General features: G+C 41.0%; 1 protein-coding gene across 1 annotated transcript in view; it reads left to right on the top strand.

Moving 5' to 3' along the window:
* Positions 1-19,985, top strand: part of COL13A1 (collagen type XIII alpha 1 chain) — a 397,057-nt gene that overhangs the window by 145,126 nt on the left and 231,946 nt on the right. Inside the window, exon 3 of the mRNA XM_073560029.1 lies at positions 760-804. Within this exon, the coding sequence (XP_073416130.1) occupies positions 760-804 (45 nt within the window). The remainder of the gene's footprint in view (positions 1-759; positions 805-19,985) is intronic.

Below are 19,985 nucleotides of genomic sequence, written 5' to 3'. Positions count from 1 at the left end.
TGGTGTATACTACTTGATATTCCATACTCAAAATATGTGGTATGCTATTTCTTTATGTTGAACGAGTGTGAGCATGCTGATAGACCTAGGCCATTTGATATAACAGAAAATTACCAAAATTCTGTGACTGCCATAAATAGAGAATAGTAATTGTGAACAGGTTTTCCTTTACTTGAGGCAGAGGTCTTGTACAGGGGCAACACACGCTTTGATGTTGTGACTCGAGCATGATAGTACTATGGTGTTCGTTGATTTTGGTTGATATAAATACTCCAGTGAGACAGACATCCCATTAATTCATTATCTTGTAATCAGTTTGTATTTTTTCTCTATATGGGGAATAAAGAAAAAATAAATATTTGGACATTTTTCCGTTCTTTTTAATATATTTGGGTATCATATCCAACCAAAGCAAGTCGACAGACAGACCAGATAAATTGTATTATCAATCCTCATTTAGCTGTTATACAGATCTTTTAAAAATTTTAAAATCCTATAGACCTTAATTCTATAAAAAACATCCACCTTTTGCTTTCTATGTTTGTCTGGCATATTTATTGCATGTGAATATGGCAGAAATGTGCAATAAATCATATCATCTACCACCTGCATATAAGTGCTGTATGCTAATCTGGCTCTTAACATCATTGCTATGATGGTGCATCTGCTTTGATATTTTTCCATCCATCACCTCCATAAAATTTCCCATAAAGTATTACATTCTCCTACTCCCTAACTGGTTTAATTCTTTCAAATCAGGGCCTCCTGGAGCAAGGGGCAAGAGAGGACAAAATGGGGAGACAGGTACTGTATGTTTTCTTTATGGTTAATGGGATGGCAATGTCTTTTCTTTCTGGCTTTTATGTTATATATTATTGTTAGTACTGCCTTATGTTTTGCCCATGTACTGCATACGAAATGGATGTGCTGCTGTACAAAGTTATGCTGATTTTGGATTATATACATATAATATATATATATATATATATACAGTATATACTGTATATAATAAAAAGTGTGTTTCACATACCTCCACCATCGTTAAATACAGTTACTCAGAATTCGCTTTGGTCAATTCCTGGTTCCAAGCTTTGTGCACTATGGAAACTATAAAAATATCTACAGATCTGATCTCCCAGACTTCTATCTTCATTACTTTCTGGTCCAGATTCTGTGCCACATGCATCATGACTTATAGGAGATTCTTTGGTAATTATAAAATAAAATAAGAGTAAAGAAGCAGAATAAGATATGTTTAACCCCTTACTGCCATGTGACATACTATCCCGTCCATGTGCCCTGGGACTTAATTCCCAGGGACGGGATAGTACGTCACAGCGATCAGCAGCGCCCACGTGGTGAGCGCCGCTGATCGTGGCCAGGTGTCAGCTGATTATCACAGCTGACACCCGGCACAATGTGTCAGGGGCAGTCACGGACCGCCCCCGACACATTAACCCCTTGCGCACAGCGATCAAACACGATTGCGGTGTACCGGGGGTTAAAGGGAAGCATTGGCAGGTAGGGGGCTCCCTCCGTGCTTCCCTGAGTCCCCCACAGCAGCGCAATGTGCAGCGCTGCTGCGGGGGTCTCCTTCCCTGCAGGTCCCCGAATCCAAGATGGTGATGGGGACCTTCGGGGGCCTGCAGGGAGCTGGCCTCCTCAGTGCCTGCAAAGCGCAGGCAAGAGGAAGTGTTCTTCAATGCCTGTGACAGATCGCTGATCTGTGATGTGACAGATAAGCGATCTGTCACAGGCACAGGACAGTGATGTCCCCCCTGGGACAACCTAATAAAGTTAAAAAAAAAAAAAGTTTAAAAATAATTTTTAAAAAATCACTAAATAAATTTAAAAAAAAAAATTCCCTAATAAATTCATTTTTTGGAAATAAAAAAAACAATAAAAGTACACATATTTGGTATCGCTGCATCCGTAACGACCTGCCCTATAAAACTGTCCCATTAGTTAACCCCTTTAGCGAGCCCCTTAAAAAATAAAAATAAAAAACGAACCAAATAATGTTTTATTATCATACCGCCAAACAAAAAGTGCAATAACGCGCGATCAAAAAGACACATATAAATATCCATGGTACCACTGAAAACGTCATCTTGTCCCGCAAAAAACGAGCCGCCACGCAGCATCATCAGAGAAAAAATAAAAAAGTTATAGCTCGCAGAATAAAGTGATGCAAAAATAATTATTTTTTATATAAAATTGTTTTATTTCATAAAAGCGCCGAAGCATAAAAAAAGACATAAACAAGGTATTGCTGTAACTGTACTGACCCGAAGAATAAAACTGCTTCATCAATTTTACCCCACGCGGAACGGTGTAAACGCACCCCCCAAAAGAAATTCATGAAACGCTGGTTTTTGTTCATTCTGCGTCACAAAAATCGGAATAAAAAGCGATCAAAAAATGTCACGTGCCCGATCATGATACCAATAAAAGCGTCAACTCGTCCCGCAAAAAATAAGACCTCACATGACTCAGTGGGTCAAAATATGGAAAAATTATAGCTCTCAATATGTGGTGATGCAAAAACCATTTTTACAATAAAAAGCGTCTTTTAGCGTGCGACAGCTGCCAAATATAAAAACCGCCATAAATAGTAAATCAAACCCCCCGTTATCACCCCCTTAGTTAGGGAAAATTAATAAAATTTAAAAAATGTATTTATTTCCATTTTCCCATTAGGGTTAGGGTTAGGGCTAGGGTTAGGGCCAGGACTAGGGGTGTGTTGGAGTTAGGGTTGGAGTTAGAATTGGGGGGTTTCCACTGTTTGGGCACATCAGGTGCTTTCCAAATGCAACATGGCGTCTGATCTCAATTCCAGCCAATTCTGCATTGAATAAGTCAAATGGTGCTCCTTCCCTTCCAAGCTCTGCCATGCACCCAAACAGTGTTTTACCCCCACATATGGGGTATCAGCCTACTCAGGACAAATTGCAAAACAACGTTTGGGGTCCTATTTCTCCTGTTGCCCTTAGGAAAATAAAAAATTGGGGGCAAAAATATCATTTTTGTGGAAAAAAAAATATTTTTTTATTTTCATGCCTGGGCGTTATAAACTTCTGTGAAGCACTTGGGGGTTCAAAGTGCTCACCACACATCTAGTTCCACGGGGGTCTAGTTTCCAAAATGGGGTCACTTGTGTTGAGTTTCAATAGTTTAGGCACATCAGTGGCTCTCCAAATGCACATGACACCAGCAGACCATTCCATCAAAGTCTGCATTCCAAAACATCACTACTTCCCTTCCGAGCCCCGACGTGTGCCCATACAGTAGTTTTCTCCCACATATGAGGTATCAGCGTACTCAGGACAAATTGCACAACAACTTTTGGGGTCCAATTTCTCCTGGTACCCTTGGGAAAATAAAATAATTGGGGACTAAATGATCATGTTTGTGGAAAACTATGATTTTTTTATTTTCACGCCCGGGCATTATAATCTTGTGTGAAGCCTTGGGGGTTCAAAGCGCTCACCACACATCTAGATAAGTTCCTTAGGGGGTCTAGTTTCCAAAATGGTGTCATTTGTGGGGGTTTCCACTGTTTAGTTACATCAGGGGCTCTCCAAAGGCAACATGACACCCGCAGACCATTCCATCGGTGTACTCAAGACAAATTGGACAACAACTTTTGGGGTCCATTTTCTCCTGGTACCCTTGGGAAAATAAAAAAATTGGGGACTAAATGATCATGTTTGTGGAAAAAATACGATTTTTTTATTTTCACACCCGGGCGTTATAAACTTCTGTGAAGCACTGGGGGATTTAAAGTGCTCACCACACATCTAGATAAGTTCCTTAAGGGGTCTAGTTTCCAAAATGGGGTCACTTGTGGGGGGATTCCACTGTTTAGGTACATCAGGGGCTTTCCAAACGCGACATGGTGTCCGATATCAATTCCAGCCAAAAACGTCAAATGGCGCTGCTTCTCTTCCGAGCTCTGCCATGCTCCCAAATAGTCATTTACACCCATATATGGGGTATCAGCGTACTCGGGACAAATTGCACAATAACTTTTAGGGTCCTGTTACCCTTGGAAAAGTAAGAATTGAGGGTGAAAAGATCATTTTTGTGGAAAAAAAAAAGATTTTTTAATTGTACGGCTGTATGTTATAACCTTCTGTGAAGCCCTTGGGGGTTCAAAGTTCTCACCACACATCTAGATAAGTTCCTTGGGGGGGTCTAGTTTCCAAAATGGTGTCATTTGTGGGGGTTTCCACTGTTTTGGTACATCAGGGTCTTTCTAAATGCGACATGGTGTCCGATCTCAATTCCAGCCAAAAAAGTCAAATGGTACTGCTTCCCTTCCGAGCTCTGCCATGCACCCAAATAGTCATTTACACCCACATATGGGGTATCAGTGTACTCAAGACAAATTGCACAATAACTTTTAGGGTCCTGTTACCCTTGGGAAAATAAAAAGTGGGGTTGAAAAGATCATTTTTGTGGAAAAAATATGATTTTTTAATTGTACCGCTGTACGTTATAAACTTCTGTGAAGTCCTTGTGGGTTCAAAGTTCCTTAAGGGGTCTAGTTTCCAAAATGGGGTCACTTGTGGGGGGATTTCACTGTTTAGGTACATCAGGGACTCTCCAAACGTGACATGGCATCCGATCTGAATTCCAGCCAATTTTGCATTGAAAAAGTCAAACGGCGCTCCTTCCCTTCTGAGCTCTGTCATGCGCCAAAACAGTGGTTCCCTCCCACATATCAGGTATCAGCGTACTCAGGACAAATTGCACAATAACTTTTCCAGTCCAATTTCTCCTTTTACACTTGGTAAAATAAAAAAAATTGAACCTGAAGTATTTTTTGTGTGAAAAAAGTTAAATGTTCATTTTTTTTTTAAATATTCAAAAAATTCCTGTGAAGCACCTGAAGGGTTAATAAACTTCATGAATGTGGTTTTGAGCACATTAAGGGGTGCAGTTTTTAGAATGGTGTCACTTTTGGGTATTTTCTATCATGTAGACCCCTCAAAGTGGCTTCAAATGTGATGTGGTCCGTAAAAATAAAATGGTGTTGCAAAAATGAGAAGTCACTGGACAACTTTTAACCCTTATAACTTCCTAACAGAAAAAAATTTTGGTTCCAAAATTGTGCTGATGTAAAGTAAACATGTGGGAAATGTTACTTATTACGTTTTTTGTGTGCGGTATCTCTGTGAATTAAGGGCATACAAATTAAAAGTTGGAAAATTGCAAAATTTTTAAAATTTTCACCAAATTTCCATTTTTTTCACAAAAAAATGCAAGTTATATGAATGAAATTTTACCACTATCATGAAGTACAATATGTCTTGAGAAAACAGTGTCAGAATCACCGGGATCCATGGAAGCGTTTCAGAGTTATTACCTCATAAAGGGACAGTGGTCAGAATTGTAAAAATTGGCCCGGTCATGAACGTGCAAACCACCCTTGGGGGTTAAGGGGTTAATTATACCTTTCTAATGAGAAGAAAAAAGCAAAAGCGCCTCACTTGGTATATTATTAATCTTACGGAACATTTCCTAATTTTTTTAAAATACACTCCTCGACATTGAAATTGCAGTACCAAGAAGAAACATTGTGGAATTATGGAAATCACGGGATCAATAGACATTTTCATGATATACAAATGAAGAGACGATGGAAACGAAATTTTCAAAACATCTTGATTTTTATTCAGTATTGAGTTTGAGCACCACTAGCAGAAATCCCCACACTTACACACCTTGGTTACTATCAATGAGGATATTCATGGTTGTTTGAGGAATGTTCTGCCACTTTGAATGCTCTTGGGCACATGAATCACCATAATCCGCTGCTGGCAGCTCCCTTTTTAATTGCCAACCAATGATCCTAGATGTGCTCGATACCAGTTCAGAGACATTGCAGGCCCTGGTCGGATGTTTAGGCCATGAAGGCTGCTCACAGTAGCACTAGAAACATGCCGCCTAATCACTTGTTCCACAACCAAATCCATGGGGTATGTGATAGCATAATGTACAGTAGCTGGACCCTCTATTCTTCATCCAGATACACTAACAGCTCAGCATTACATTGTTTTTCTTGTGGAATCAGTGGTATTGCCATTACTTCAAAGTATCCCAGGAACCATTCTTAATAAGACAACAGCAGGCCACATGTTGCTTGTGCTACTTAAAGCAGCTTGCGCAGTCTAAATGTGCTACCTTAGCTTGCAGGGTCTCGAGACATGACTCTTGTCGAGCCCATCCCGAACGTTATTGGTCAGCATTTTCAAAATGAGTTGTAAGTGTATGAACTTCTCATACTAAATAATTTGAAATGTTTTGAAAATTTAGTTTCCATTTTTTTTTATCATTGACGCGTCTACCATTCCTGTGATGTCCATCACTTCTCATGCCTTCCATCTTGGTTTCCAATTTTAATGTTGAAGAGGGTATTTTTATCAGAACAAATATTATTTATGGGTCATCAAGTTTGCAGCTGCTGCACAGGTCATAGTTCACTTATCTAAAAAATATAGCCTCAAAATGAATAAAAAGTAAAAGTAAACAGAAGGAAATTATGCTGCCAAAGTTCTTCAGGATTTCCTGCACGTTCCTAAAAACCACAGTCCTGTAGAAATTCTACAGCCAACACAAGGGTTAATAACTGTAATTTCTTCTAGTTGGCAGCTAATAAAGGACTAGGAATTTAACAATGGATTATCACTTAATATTATTCGTCTTGTATTGCAGACAGAGCAGCAGGAGATGCTTACTCTCCAGCCAGTTACAGTTGTGGCCAAAAGTATTGACACCCCTGCAATTCTGTCAGATAATACTCAGTTTCTTCCTGAAAATGATTGCAAACACAAATTCTTTGGTATTATTTTCTTCCTTTAATTTGTCTTAAATGAAAAAACACAAAAAGAATTGTTCTAAAGCCAAGCTGGATATAATTCCACACTAAACAAAAAAAGAGGGTGGACAAATGTATTGGCACTGTAACTTACATGTGGCACCTAACAGGTGTTGGCAATAAATAAATCACACTTGCAGCCAGTTGACATGGATTAAAGTTGATTGGCACCGGTTTGGATGCAGCACATGTCTGCTGTGTCAAAAGTGCCGCTGGCTTTTGAACGCAGATGATTACGCATGTGTTCCCTGAACCGTGCAGAATCACCGCATCCAATACATTGGACAGGTGAAATTTATCTTGTGGCGACTCATGTCTCCACAAGATAAATAGAAATGTACGGTCTGGAAAGATTCCCTGCATGTCCGTCTACGCAGTGAAGCCGTGGGTGTCGGAACACGCATAGTGGGCATGGGATTTCATGAAATCCCATCCATTATGCTGTAATATCTGGCGGCTGTATCCAACCCGTAGCACTTACTGACCGTGGGGACATACCCTAAGAAAGAGGAAGAGAGGGATGTGATTGATCTCCTTGGAAAGATTGTTGCTAGATTTTTATGTTTTTAAGATTTTTAGCTTAATGATATGATAAAGAATTATTATTATTTTAATATTTTCTTACTCTATTTACCATATTAATCGTTCTTTTAAAGAGCAACCGTTGTTTTAGGGTTTTCATTAAATAATTAGCAAAAGTCCAGTTAAGAACTTTGTAAAAATGTCTCTTTCTCAAATTCCTCTGAATTCGCTTCTCCAAAATCTACTTCAGGTAAAGACAGGTCGTCTACAGTTCTGTTGGTCAATCCAAAAGATTAATAAACCTGAAAAAAACAAACCTGTGCAAAATTATTGGGCAACTATTAGGGCATAGAATTATTCTGCAACTAAATTTAAAATGTAAATTTACAAATTTTCACATCTCAATTCTTTATTTTCAGCAGCTAAAGTTAGAATAATAACCAAATATCTCAAAATATGCAAAATACAGTTCTGACATTTAAAGAAAAATCAGGGACCAATATCACCAATTTTTCTTTACAAAAACAGTCATAAGCTGTCCATCCATTAGTTTCTTAATTTATTGATCATCTGCTCTTTGGGCAAGAGAAACCATAGCTTCCCAGACATTGTTCAGAGAGGTGACTGTCTTCCTTCACTGTAAATCTCATGTTTAAGAAGGACCCACAAGCAGCGTTGGACTGGAGAACGTTGGGCCCACCAGAGAAAATCATTCTTGGGGCCCACTATGTAGCTACATAGAAATATAATAATAATAATAATAATACATTTTATTTTTATAGCGCCGACATATTCCGCAGCACTTTACATTTCAGAGGGGATTTGTACAGACAATAGACATTACAGCATAACAATAATCACATACAGTAGATTATAACAAATACCAAGAGGAAAGAGGGCCCTGCTCGCAAGCTTACAGTCTATGAGGAAAGAGGTAGACACGAAAGGTGGGTGGTAACAGTTGCCCTGACTGTATGGACCAGCCATAATGTTAGGTGTGTGACAGTACGGACACAGAGGGCTAATGGATGCATAAAGCATGTGGGAGAATGATGCGGGGAACCTGGTTATGGTAAAACTTTTGGCTCTGCCACACAGGGATAGATTAGGTTAATGTGTTGAGGTGGTAGGCCAGTCTGAATAAATGCGTTTTCAGGACACGCTTAAAATTGTGGGGTTTGGGGACTAATCGTATTGACCTGGGAAGTGCATTCCAAAGAATTGGCGCGGCACGTGTAAAGTCTTGGAGACGGGAGTGGGAGGTTCTGACTATTGAGGATGCTAACCTCAGGTCATCAGCAGAACGGAGGGCGTGGGTAGGGTGGTATACTGAAACAAGGGAGGAGATGTAGGGTGGTGCTGAGCCATGGAGGGCTTTGTGAGTGAGGGTAATAAGTTTATACTGAATTCTGGAGTGGATGGGTAGCCAGTGTAATGACTGGCACAAGGTAGAGGCATCGGTGTAATGATTGGTGAGGAATATGATCCTGGCTGCAGCATTCAAGACAGATTGGAGAGGGGAGAGTTTGGTAAGAGGGAGACCGATTAGAAGAGAGTTACAATAGTCGAGACGAGAATGAATAAGAGAAACAGTAAGAGTTTTTGCAGAGTCAAAAGTAAGAAAAGGTCGAATTCTAGAAATGTTTTTGAGGTGCAGTTGACAAGAGCGAGCCAGTGATCGAATGTGGGGGGCAAAGGAAAGCTCGGAATCAAGTATGACCCCAAGACAGCGGGCCTGTTGCTGGGGAGTAATAGTGGAACCACACACAGAAATGGCAATGTCGGGTATAGGTACATTAGTAGAGGGAGGAAACACCAGGAGTTCAGTCTTTGACAGGTTCAGTTTCAGATATAGTGAGGACATGATATTAGACACAGCGTTTAGACAATCGCCGGTGTTTTCTAGAAAGGCTGGCGTGATGTCAGGAGAAGAAGCGTATAATTGGGTGTCATCAGCATAGAGATGGTACTGGAAACCAAATCTACTGATTGTTTGACCAATAGGGGCAGTGTACAAGGAGAAGAGGAGGGGGCCTAGAACCGATCCTTGGGGGACCCCAACAGTAAGGGGAAGATGAGAGGAGGAGGAACTGGCGAAATAAATACAAGACCACCAATTGTGCTGTAAAACGCGCTAATATCAGGGTATAATATAAGATAGTACACATCTTAATGGTATAGCAGGGGTTGGGGTAACCCCTACAGAATATAATTTAGCCCCTCAGAGCATGATGCAACCTCCTCATAAGGTATAATGCAGCCCCCCCATAGAATATAATGTAGCCCCATTATAGGGTATAATGTAGCCCCCTCATAGGATATGATGTCCACCCCATAGGGTATAATACAGCCCCCTCATATGGTATAATGTTGCCCCCATCATAGGGTATAATGTAGCCCCCTCATGGGATTTGATGCCCACCTCATAGGGTATAATGCTTCTCCCCTCATAGGGTATAATGCAGCCCCCCTCATAGGGTGTAATGCTGCCCCCCTCATAGGGTATAATGCAGCCCCCTCATAGGGTATAATGCTGCCCCCCTCATACAGTATAATGCTGCCCCCCTCACAGGGTAAAATGCTGTTCTCCTCAAAGGGTATTAAGCTGCCCCCCTCATAGGGTATAAAGCTGCCCCCCTCATACGGTATAATACAGCAACCCTCATAGGGAATAATGCTGCCCCCCTCATATAGTATAATTCAACCATGACTCACTGATATATATATATATATATATATATATATATATAAACAAACACAATACTCACCTCTGCTCCTCATTCCCTCACGCTGATTCCAGCTCTGGTCTAGTATCAACAGCTGCACTCACTGCTGTCTGCCCGGCACACAGCGGGTACGTGATGAAGTGTCATTGTGCACCTGCTGTGTCTGAGGCAGAAGGGAATGATGGGAGAGGGAGCGTCATCTGATGCTCTCTTCTCCATTATTGCTTTCAACTGCCCCATCATAGGATATAATGTAGCCCCCTCATAGAGTATAATGAAGCCCCCCTCAAAGGGTACAATGCAGCCCCGTCATAGGATATAATTTAGATTGTGAGCTCCATCGGGGACAGTGATGATAATGTGTGCATTCTGTAAAGTGCTGCGGAATATGTTAGCGCTATTTAAAAATAAAGATTATTATTTATTATTATATAATGTTGCTCCCCTCATAGGGTATAATGCTTGCTTCCATCATTGGGTATAATGCTTGCTTCCATCATTGGGTATAATGCAGCCCCCCTCATAGGGTATAATGCTTGCTTCCATCATTGGGTGTAATGCTGCCCCCCTCATAGGGTATAATGTTGCCCCCTCATAGGGTATAATGCTGCCTCCCTCATAGGGTATAATGCTGCCTCCTCATAGGGTATAATGCAGCCCCCCTCATAGGGTATAATGTTGCCCCCTCATAGGGTATAATGCAGCCCCCCTCATAGGGTATAATGCTTGCTTCCATCATTGGGTATAATGCTGCCCCCTCATAGGGTGTAATGCTGCCCCCCTCATAGGGTTTAATGCTTGATCCCCTGATTGGGTATAATGCTGCCCCCTCATAGGGTGTAATGCTGCCCCCCTCATAGGGTTTAATGCTTGATCCCCTGATTGGGTATAATGCTGCCCCCTCATAGGGTGTAATGCTGCCCCCCTCATAGGGTTTAATGCTTGCTTCGATCATTGGGTATAATGCTGCCCCCTCATAGGGTATAATGCTTGATCCCCTGATTGAGTATAATGTTGCCCCCTCATAGTGTAATGCTGCCCCCTCATAGATCTCGTGAGATGTTTAGCATAGCTTGGAGTTGGAAATCTGTATAAAAATGATGATATGGTCAATAGTTGTGCGCACAGTGTACAGTTGTACATACTCTAATCGTCCCATTCTTACTATGTTATCATGCTGCATTGCTTATAAGAGCCTGTGTGTGTGAATAAAAATATATTTTATTAGCTGCATCACAGGAGTCCTCTCACTTTTGTGCTTGCAATGGCAAGTTCTCAGTATTCATGAGTGATTGGCTAACTCTTCTGACGTGCAACTGATTGTCAACTTTCTCCCACAACTGTGTATAGATATACAATCTCTTGCCCGCTCATGCCGCTTACACCTAAAGAACATCTCTAGAATCCGCCCTTTTCTCACCATGGAAACAACAAAAACTCTCACTGTCGCCCTGATCCACTCCCGCCTAGACTACTGTAATGCTCTATTAATTGGCCTCCCTCTCACTCGACTCTCCCCTCTCCAGTCTATCCTTAATGCAGCAGCCAGGGTTGTCCATCTGGCTAATCGTTTCTCAGACGCGTCCGCTCTTCGCCAGTCGTTACACTGGCTGCCAATTCATTACAGGGTACAATTCAAAGTACTTGTTCTCACCCACAAAGCTCTCCACAGTGCGGCACCCCCTTACATCTCCTCCCTCATTTCTGTCTATCGGCCTAACCGACCGCTGCGCTCTGCAAATGACTTTCGACTAACCTCTGCCCTAATCCGTACCTCCCACTCCCGACTCCAAGACTTCTCCCGTGCTGCGCCAATCCTCTGGAATGCTCTACCCCAAAATATTAGGACCATCCACAATTTGCATAGTTTTAGGCGCTCGCTCAAAACACATTTGTTCAGAGCGGCCTATCACATTCAGTAATCAAAGTCATGTTTGTGTGTGTGTAGCCCATTCACTATCTCCATCTAACCCCCACCCCCTGAAGATGGCTGGACCGTCATTGTAAATACATCATTGTAAATTCAAACCTGTGCTTTGTATCCCCCCCACCTCATTGTAGATTGTAAGCTCCACGAGCAGGGTCGTCTTATTTCGCTTTAATTATTGTATTGTTAACGTTGTTACTTATGACTGTTGTGTTTGAAACTGTTCAACTGCAAAGCGCTGCGGAATATGTTGGCGCTATATAAATAAAGATTATTATTATTATTATTATAGACAGAAAGCTGTTAACCAATGTGTGGGGGCTAGCTTAATCCAGCAATCATTATTATTAAGAACAGCAGCCAGAGGATCCGGGCACTGCATGCAATAAATCTATTATAAAAGTCAAGCACGTGACCCAGCAGGAATAATAGGGGTCCCTGTTAATTCTTTATGCTGCCTTCAAGGCAGGCTAAATCTGCTGACAGATTCCCTTTTAAACATGTCCTAATTGGGATCATGATGCAGGACATTGGCTTCAGATTTCTAGCTTTCGCCGGTTTCATTTCTATTACCACATACGTTCCATTTCTTCTCTTGCTTTTGTGTAGGATAAGGGAATACACAGCTAAGAAATGGAGCTGTCGGCCCATCTAAACCCTTATGGGAGACATATGCTGTAATTTTTTAGTGTAATGTGAAGAACTCTGAGCATATTTGCTATGTACACTCTTTCCCTCAGCCTTTATCAAGTTTTGAAACAGCCACAGAGTTGTCACCATGCCATTACCATCGACTCTTTTGACACGAACACAATATCTACTGTATAGCAAAACACATGGGCAGATGTGAGAATGACATGTTACAAAAGGGTAAAAGGAGAAAAGACTGCCAACGCTTCTGCTTGTGTAGATTGGCAAAAGTATTTACCTTACCCATCTCGATGTCAGATAGGTAGAGACAGACATTTAATCATTTGGGACCTTCCTATTATTTTAATTATGCAAATATTACAAATATAATAATTATATTAGATGACCCAAAGAGGCCTGAGATAAGCCATATTTATGTAAGATTCCTAGTTCTTCTCTCAGAAACCTAGACCAGAGTTTCAGAATGCGTCCCACCATCCATGAAGTTCAGCATGTTGTATCCAAAATTATTCAATCAATGAAGCCATCTTCTTCTTAGCTTTCATACTGTAAATGCATAATTTGAATTTCCATTTGTTCACTCTTTCCATATGGAGTTTACAATGCAGGGCTGGCTAGATCAATCACTCAAAAAAAAAGAGCTAAATCAAAAGAAAATTGATGTGTTGAGGAATTAAAAATCTGTATCACACGTCAATATCCATGTGAAAAAAAGAGCACGGCATGTTGACGACATTTGTAAAATCTCCTACTTGTTTGGTATTATGATCATCTGGGGTCATTATCTGTATTAATCTGCTAGTATATTCTGCAGCAATCCCCTAAAGATAATTGCGCATACATTAGCATGTAAAAGTTCGGGCACCCCTGGTCAAAATTATTGTTACTGTGAACAGTTAACTAAGTTGAAGATTAAATGATTTCTAAAAGGCATAAAGTTAAAGACGACACATTTCCTGATATATATACACAGCTCTGGCAAAAATTAAGAGACCACTGCGCAGTTTTATAAAACTTTATAAAGCTTCTCTACATGTCTGACAGCCATTCCATCCCAGTGTCAGATTAATTCCAACCAGAATAGACCTCATTCTACTTAATGTGCTTCTGATTAGGCGATCACCTGAACCAAATCTTATTTAATGAAGGAAAGTATAAAAAATCCTGCTGTGGTGTTCACAATCTTCTTGCAAAAGGACAAGCTGGATGGCAAAACAAGTGCTAGTAATATCCCTAAAGTAATAGGAATGAAAAAATAACTTTTTACCATGCCAAAGGAGTTGAAAAGAAAAGTCTTGAGTGAGGAAAAGAAGGGTTATATTTTGGCATTACTAGCAGAGGAATACAGTGAGCGTCATGTTGCCTCCATCCTTAAAATTTCTAAGACAGAAGTCCATTACCACAAGGTCAAGCAGCAGGCACTGAGGACAACAAAGCTACAGACCAGCAGAGGGCGAAAATTACTCTAAACTGACCGGGTTGACCGTCATCTTATTCGAATGTCACTCAGAAACCACAGGATGATATCAAGTGACCTACAAAAGGAATGGCAAATGGCAGCTGGGATGAAGTGCACGGCCTGAAGAGTTTGAAACAGCCTCCTAGAGGCAGGGCTCAAGTCATGTAAAGCTAGAAAAAAAGCCTTTCATCAATGAGAAGCAAAGGAGAGCCAGGTTGAAGTTTGCCAAAGACCATGAGGATTTGACCATAGAGGACTGGAGTAAGGTAATCTTCTCTGATGAGTCTCATTTTCAGCTTTGCCCAACACCTGGTCATCTAATGGTTAGACGGAGACCTGGAGAGGCGTACAAGCCACAGTGTCTTGCGCCCACAGTGAAATTTGGTGGATTATCGGTGATGATCTGGGGATGCTTCAGCAAGGCTGGAATTAGGCAGGTAAATCTTTTTGAAGGGCGTATGAATCAAGCCGCATACAAGGTTATCCTGAAAAACAGTTGATTCCTTCTACTCAGGCAATGTTTCCCAACTCTGTGGACTGGTTTTTCCAGCAGGACAATGCACCATGCCACACAGCTAGGTCAATCAATGTGTGGATGAAGGACCATCACATCAAATCCCTGCCATGGCCAGCCCAATCTCCAGACCTGAACCCCATTGAAAACATCTGGAATGTAATCAAAAGGAAGATGGATAGTCACAAGCCATCAAACAAAGAACTGCTTACATTTTTGTACCAAGAGTGGCATAAGATCACCAAAAAGCAGTGTGAAAGACTGGTGGAAATCATGCCAAGATGCATGAAAGCTGTGATTAAAAATCATGGTTGTTCCACAAAATATTGTTTTCTGAACTCTTCCTGAGCTAAAACATTAATATTAATATTGTTGTTTCTAAATGATTATGAACTTGTTTTCTCAGCATTATCTGAGGTCTGCAAGCACTGCATTTTTTTGTTATTTTTACCATTTCTCATTTTCTGAAAATAAGTACAAAATTTAGTGCTTGGAAATTCGAAAACATGTTGTCGGTAGTTTATAAAATAAAAGAGCAATTTACATTTTACTCAAAAATATACCTAAAAAGAGAATAATCAGACAAACTGAAAATTTTGAGTGGTCTCTTAATTTTTCCCAGAGCTGTATGTGTATGTATATATATATATATACATATATATATATATATTATTTTTTTTTCATCTTTTACATTTGTAAAAATTACAAAAAGGAAAATGGGTGGATACAAAAGTTTGGGCACCCTCCATGGTTAGTACCTAGTAGCGCCCCCTTTTGTAAGTATCACAGCTTTTAAACACTTTTTGTAGCCAGCCAAGAGTCTTTCAATTGCTGTTTGAGGGATTTTTATCCATTTTCCATGGAAAATTCTTCCACTCCTGTGAGATTCTTGGGTTGTCTTGCATTCACTGCTATTTTCATTTCTAGCCATAGACTTTCAATGATGCTCAGATTAGGGGACTGTGAGGGCCATTGTAAAACCTTAAGCTTACGCCTTTTGAAGTAGTCTGTTGTGGATTTTGGCTTGTGTTTGGGATCGTTATCCATTTGTAGACGCTATCCTCTTTTCAATTTCAGCTTTTTTACAGATGGTGTTATGTTTGCATCAAGAATTAGTTGACATTTAATTGAATCCATTCTTCCCTGTACCGTGAAATGTTTCCTGCGTCACTGACTGTAACACAACCTCAAAGCATGATTAATCCACCCTCATGCTTGATGATTGGTGAGATGTTCTTTTCCTGAAATTCTTCTGATGACTCTTCCATGAAGGACATATTTGTGCAGGTGTCTCAGAACAGCAGAACAATGTACCACAACTCCAGAGTCTGCTAAATGTTTATGAAGATCTTTTGCACTCAAGGGTTCTGATTTGCCTCTCTAGCAATCCTATGAGCAGCTCTCACTGAAATTTTGCTTGGTCTTTGTGAAGACTTGCAGGGTCAATGGATGCTTTAGTCTGCTGGCCCGAGACCTCATGGACCAGGGCTCATCCCACTGAACACTCGCTCGCCTTTCCCATGAGCAAAATGATACTCAGACATCAGAGGATGAAGGTAAAACAGCGTGGCAATACTTTATTGAACCACCTAACAAACAATAAAATTTAGAACAGTCCCGCAAAATACCAAAGATGGTGCAAAATTAGAGTCTCACCCTTCCGCTGACTAGGTTAGAGCAGCTGCAACTTCAGGATTTCCAGGGTCGACTACCCCCATCAGCAGCACCCCGCTTTTCATCAACACCCACAGAGAGAAGGTAATGAAACACTTAGGAAGCTGACAGTTCATTGAGGCACATGGCTCGGTGACCGGAGGGTCGCAACCTGGCTTCTCCAACCATTTTCATGGAGCCAGGTGACCAGAGGGTCCCAACCTGGTCTCTCTGAACATATGCAAGGGGTTCAGGTGACTGGAGGGTCCCAACCTGGTTTCCCCAAATGCCTGGTTTCTCCATGGGTTCTGTGATGATCAGTGGAGCAGATATGTATTCTTCCAGACAGGGCCATGGCATCATGTAGAATAGAAAAATCTGTGTCACTCTTGATGGTGCCATGGTGTCCTGGCAGCTGGCCTGTAGAGTGTTCCTGGCAGTGGTTTTGTAAATTTACTAACCTTTATGGAGCCATGGTGTCTGGGCAACTATCCCGTAGAGTGTTCCTGGCTGTGGTTTTCTTAAGAGTTTATTTTACAGAGACACAGCCCCCTTTAATAGTTCACAGCTCTCATTCAGGCATTTTTCCACAGTAGCAGGGGCTCATCTCTCATTGTATTTAATCAATCTGCATAGTTTTGATCCGTGGGATAAGCCCTGGTCTACACAATCTCGAGCCAGCGGATGAGAGCACCCACTGATCCCTGTGTCTCCACAACTATGACTTTCTCCCTGATACATTGATAAGAAGGAAATCTGCTGAAAAAATCTACAATGAAAAATAGCAGGATGGTTCATTTTCCATGCAGCAAAGTTTCCCATCATATAGAGTAGATAAGACTGAAACCCAGCAGAGGTATCCATCATGGTCTACAACATGTTTTACTACAACCTCTGTTTAAAAGTAGTAAATGTGTTGCCATATATTAGAATTTGTGCCTTGTGCAATGGAAGATAACATTTTATTGCATTATACTATATGCAGAGTATTTCCATTATCTTATTGGGAACATCAGTAAGTGAACATATGCGGTAACACGAGCCTTAAATCTCTATTTTGTTATTCATTGCTTATCATAAATGTTGAGAAAAGGGACATGAGTTAGTAATATTTCTTCCAGTGCTATGGCTATTGCCCTGGCATCAGACTTTTGTGGTTTCTAGCATTCAGTGATATGATAGATGTGCTGTTTATAAAAGTTTGTGTTGGACTTGAAATGTCTAATTAGTAGATGTTTAGGCAATTAGTTCATGTGTTATGTGATGATTTATGTTATGTGCCTGCACACTAATACCTGCCATTGGGTGATCAGACTACAGACCTGATAGAACTTCTGTAGATACCACCTACCACATATCAGGCATTTTCTATCTGATGGCACAACACATCATTTATTCTCTGTAATGTCCCTCAATTACATACAGTATAATAATAATAATCTTTATATAGCACTAACATATTCCGCAGCGCTTTACAGTTTGCACATATTTTCATCACTGTCCCTGATGGGGCTCACAATCTAAATTCCCTATCAGTATGTCTTTGGAGTGTGGGAGGAAACCGGAGTGCCCGGAGGAAACCCACGCAAACATGGGGAGAACATACAAACTCCTTGCAGATGTTGTCCTTGGTGGGATTCGAACCCAGGACTCCAGCGCTGCAAGGCTGCAGTGCTATCCACTGAGCCACCGTGCTGCCCAGTATGATATATTGTGTACAGGAACTGGAAAATAATATATTCCAATGCAAAATAAGAGTGGGTCACCCCAGACTGATGATTTTTTAAAATTTACATTATTGTCAAAAGTTCTCAGAAGTAACTCTAATGCCCTCCCAAAAGAGCTTGGCTTTCCTTTAAAAGTCGAGCTCGAACTTCTGGGATCTCGACACACAGGGAGGTAAACCCTCTGTGCCCTGTTAGCTCTTTGCATTACCACAGAGCTGCCATGTACTTTACTAAGCTGTATTGCTCTAATGATGTTACTGCCAGCATACCGGGATCACACAACGTGGACGTTCGAGTCCAACTTTTGTTGTGGGACACTGGGGTTACTTCTGAGCACTTTTAGCGATACCTTATATTTAGAAAAATAGAAAAATCACCGGTCTCGCGGTACCCTACATAAGGTGACAGCATTGTAGCCCAGTAACCCAGCAGTTCATTCTGTACAGTACATTGGTAATAAACCCCTAAGTCAGTAAGGATAGGATCCATATATTACCCAATCTCACAGGCTGCAACCACTAAAATGCACCTAAAAAGCCCATATTTACCTGGCAAGCATTGAGATGCGGCAACCCCAATGCACGTTTCACTTCAGCTTCTTCGGGGGGTTAACCTTATATAGGGTTGTTTCCCAGGTTATTTGTACATCTGTAATGTAGCACCTTATTATTATTTTTATTTTTTTTTGTCTTACCAGTTATTTTGCCCCATGGTTTATTTTGTACTACTGCTTATTCTTCCTCGTCCCCTGTGCCTTGCACATATGCAATGTAGTCTATAGACCCTTTTTTGTGTTCCTGGCCATGTGACACTCTATGACTCTTCTCATTTTATTGTTCATTAACTGTCTAAATAAATTTGTTTTTTATATAATAATATATAATAATATATATATATTAGTTCGCTCTTGACTTCCATTTTCTTTTTTGGATTTCTGATATATTTAGTAGACAGTTTTGCCTTTAAAGGGTATCTGTCACCAGGTTTTTGCCACCTAATCTGCGAGCAGCATGATGTGGGGACTGAGATATTGATTCCAGTGATGTGTCACTGGGCTGCTTGCTGTAGTTTCGATAAAATCACAGTTTTATCAGCCGGAGATTATCACTACAGGACTAGTAAACCTGTTGCCAGGTAGGGAAGCATATTAATAAGCTCTTCTACCACCACTGATTGGCAGCTTTTTGTGTTCGCAGTAGATGTGGACGGGGTTATACAGAACATTTGGAGAACTGGTAGATCTGTAGCAGATAAAACAGTGATTTTATCAAAACTGCAGCAAGCAGTTAGCGAATGGCACATTGCTGTAATCAGGGTTTCTGCCCCTACATCATGCTGCTCTCAGATGGGAACAGCAAAAGAACAACAAGGTTTACCCGTACAGGCCTCCAAACAAATGCACTATCAGGATGCAGTGGACCCATATAAAGATGGCAACACAGGTGCAAAAATACCAATCAAGCAACTGCTCCAGCCTGCCAATACATGGAGGGGGCGATTGCCTGGTATGTTGATGCACAAAACAACTTGTATGCGGCGCTGTTCACACTAAGGCCATGCACAGCGTCCAGGCCAGCCTAGTACCAACACCCTTCTATTAGTTCAGGCGGGCTGCCCAGCGCTAACAAAATGCATGCCGTGTGAACAGATACCGCAGTTTACAAGACCAAATGGGCCCAACTGCACCCCGAATAAAAAGTGCAAAAAACACATTTTAAAAAAATGTGGAGTATTAGCTGATATTTTGGCCAAAATACGTGAGCCCGTAACCTACGTCAAAGATCTCCACGCTTACGGGTACCTAACACTAAATAATAATACAGCAGTTCGTGTGAACAGCGCCGCATACAAGTTGTTTTGTGCATCAACATACCAGGCAATCGCCCCCTCCATGTATTGGTAGGCTGGAGCAGTTGCTTGATT

Source organism: Dendrobates tinctorius, unplaced genomic scaffold (assembly GCF_039654945.1).
Source record: "Dendrobates tinctorius isolate UK_male_01 unplaced genomic scaffold, ASM3965494v1 ptg000292l, whole genome shotgun sequence".
NCBI classification, from domain to species: Eukaryota; Metazoa; Chordata; class Amphibia; order Anura; family Dendrobatidae; genus Dendrobates; species Dendrobates tinctorius.
This window is presented reverse-complemented; position numbering and strand designations above follow the sequence as displayed.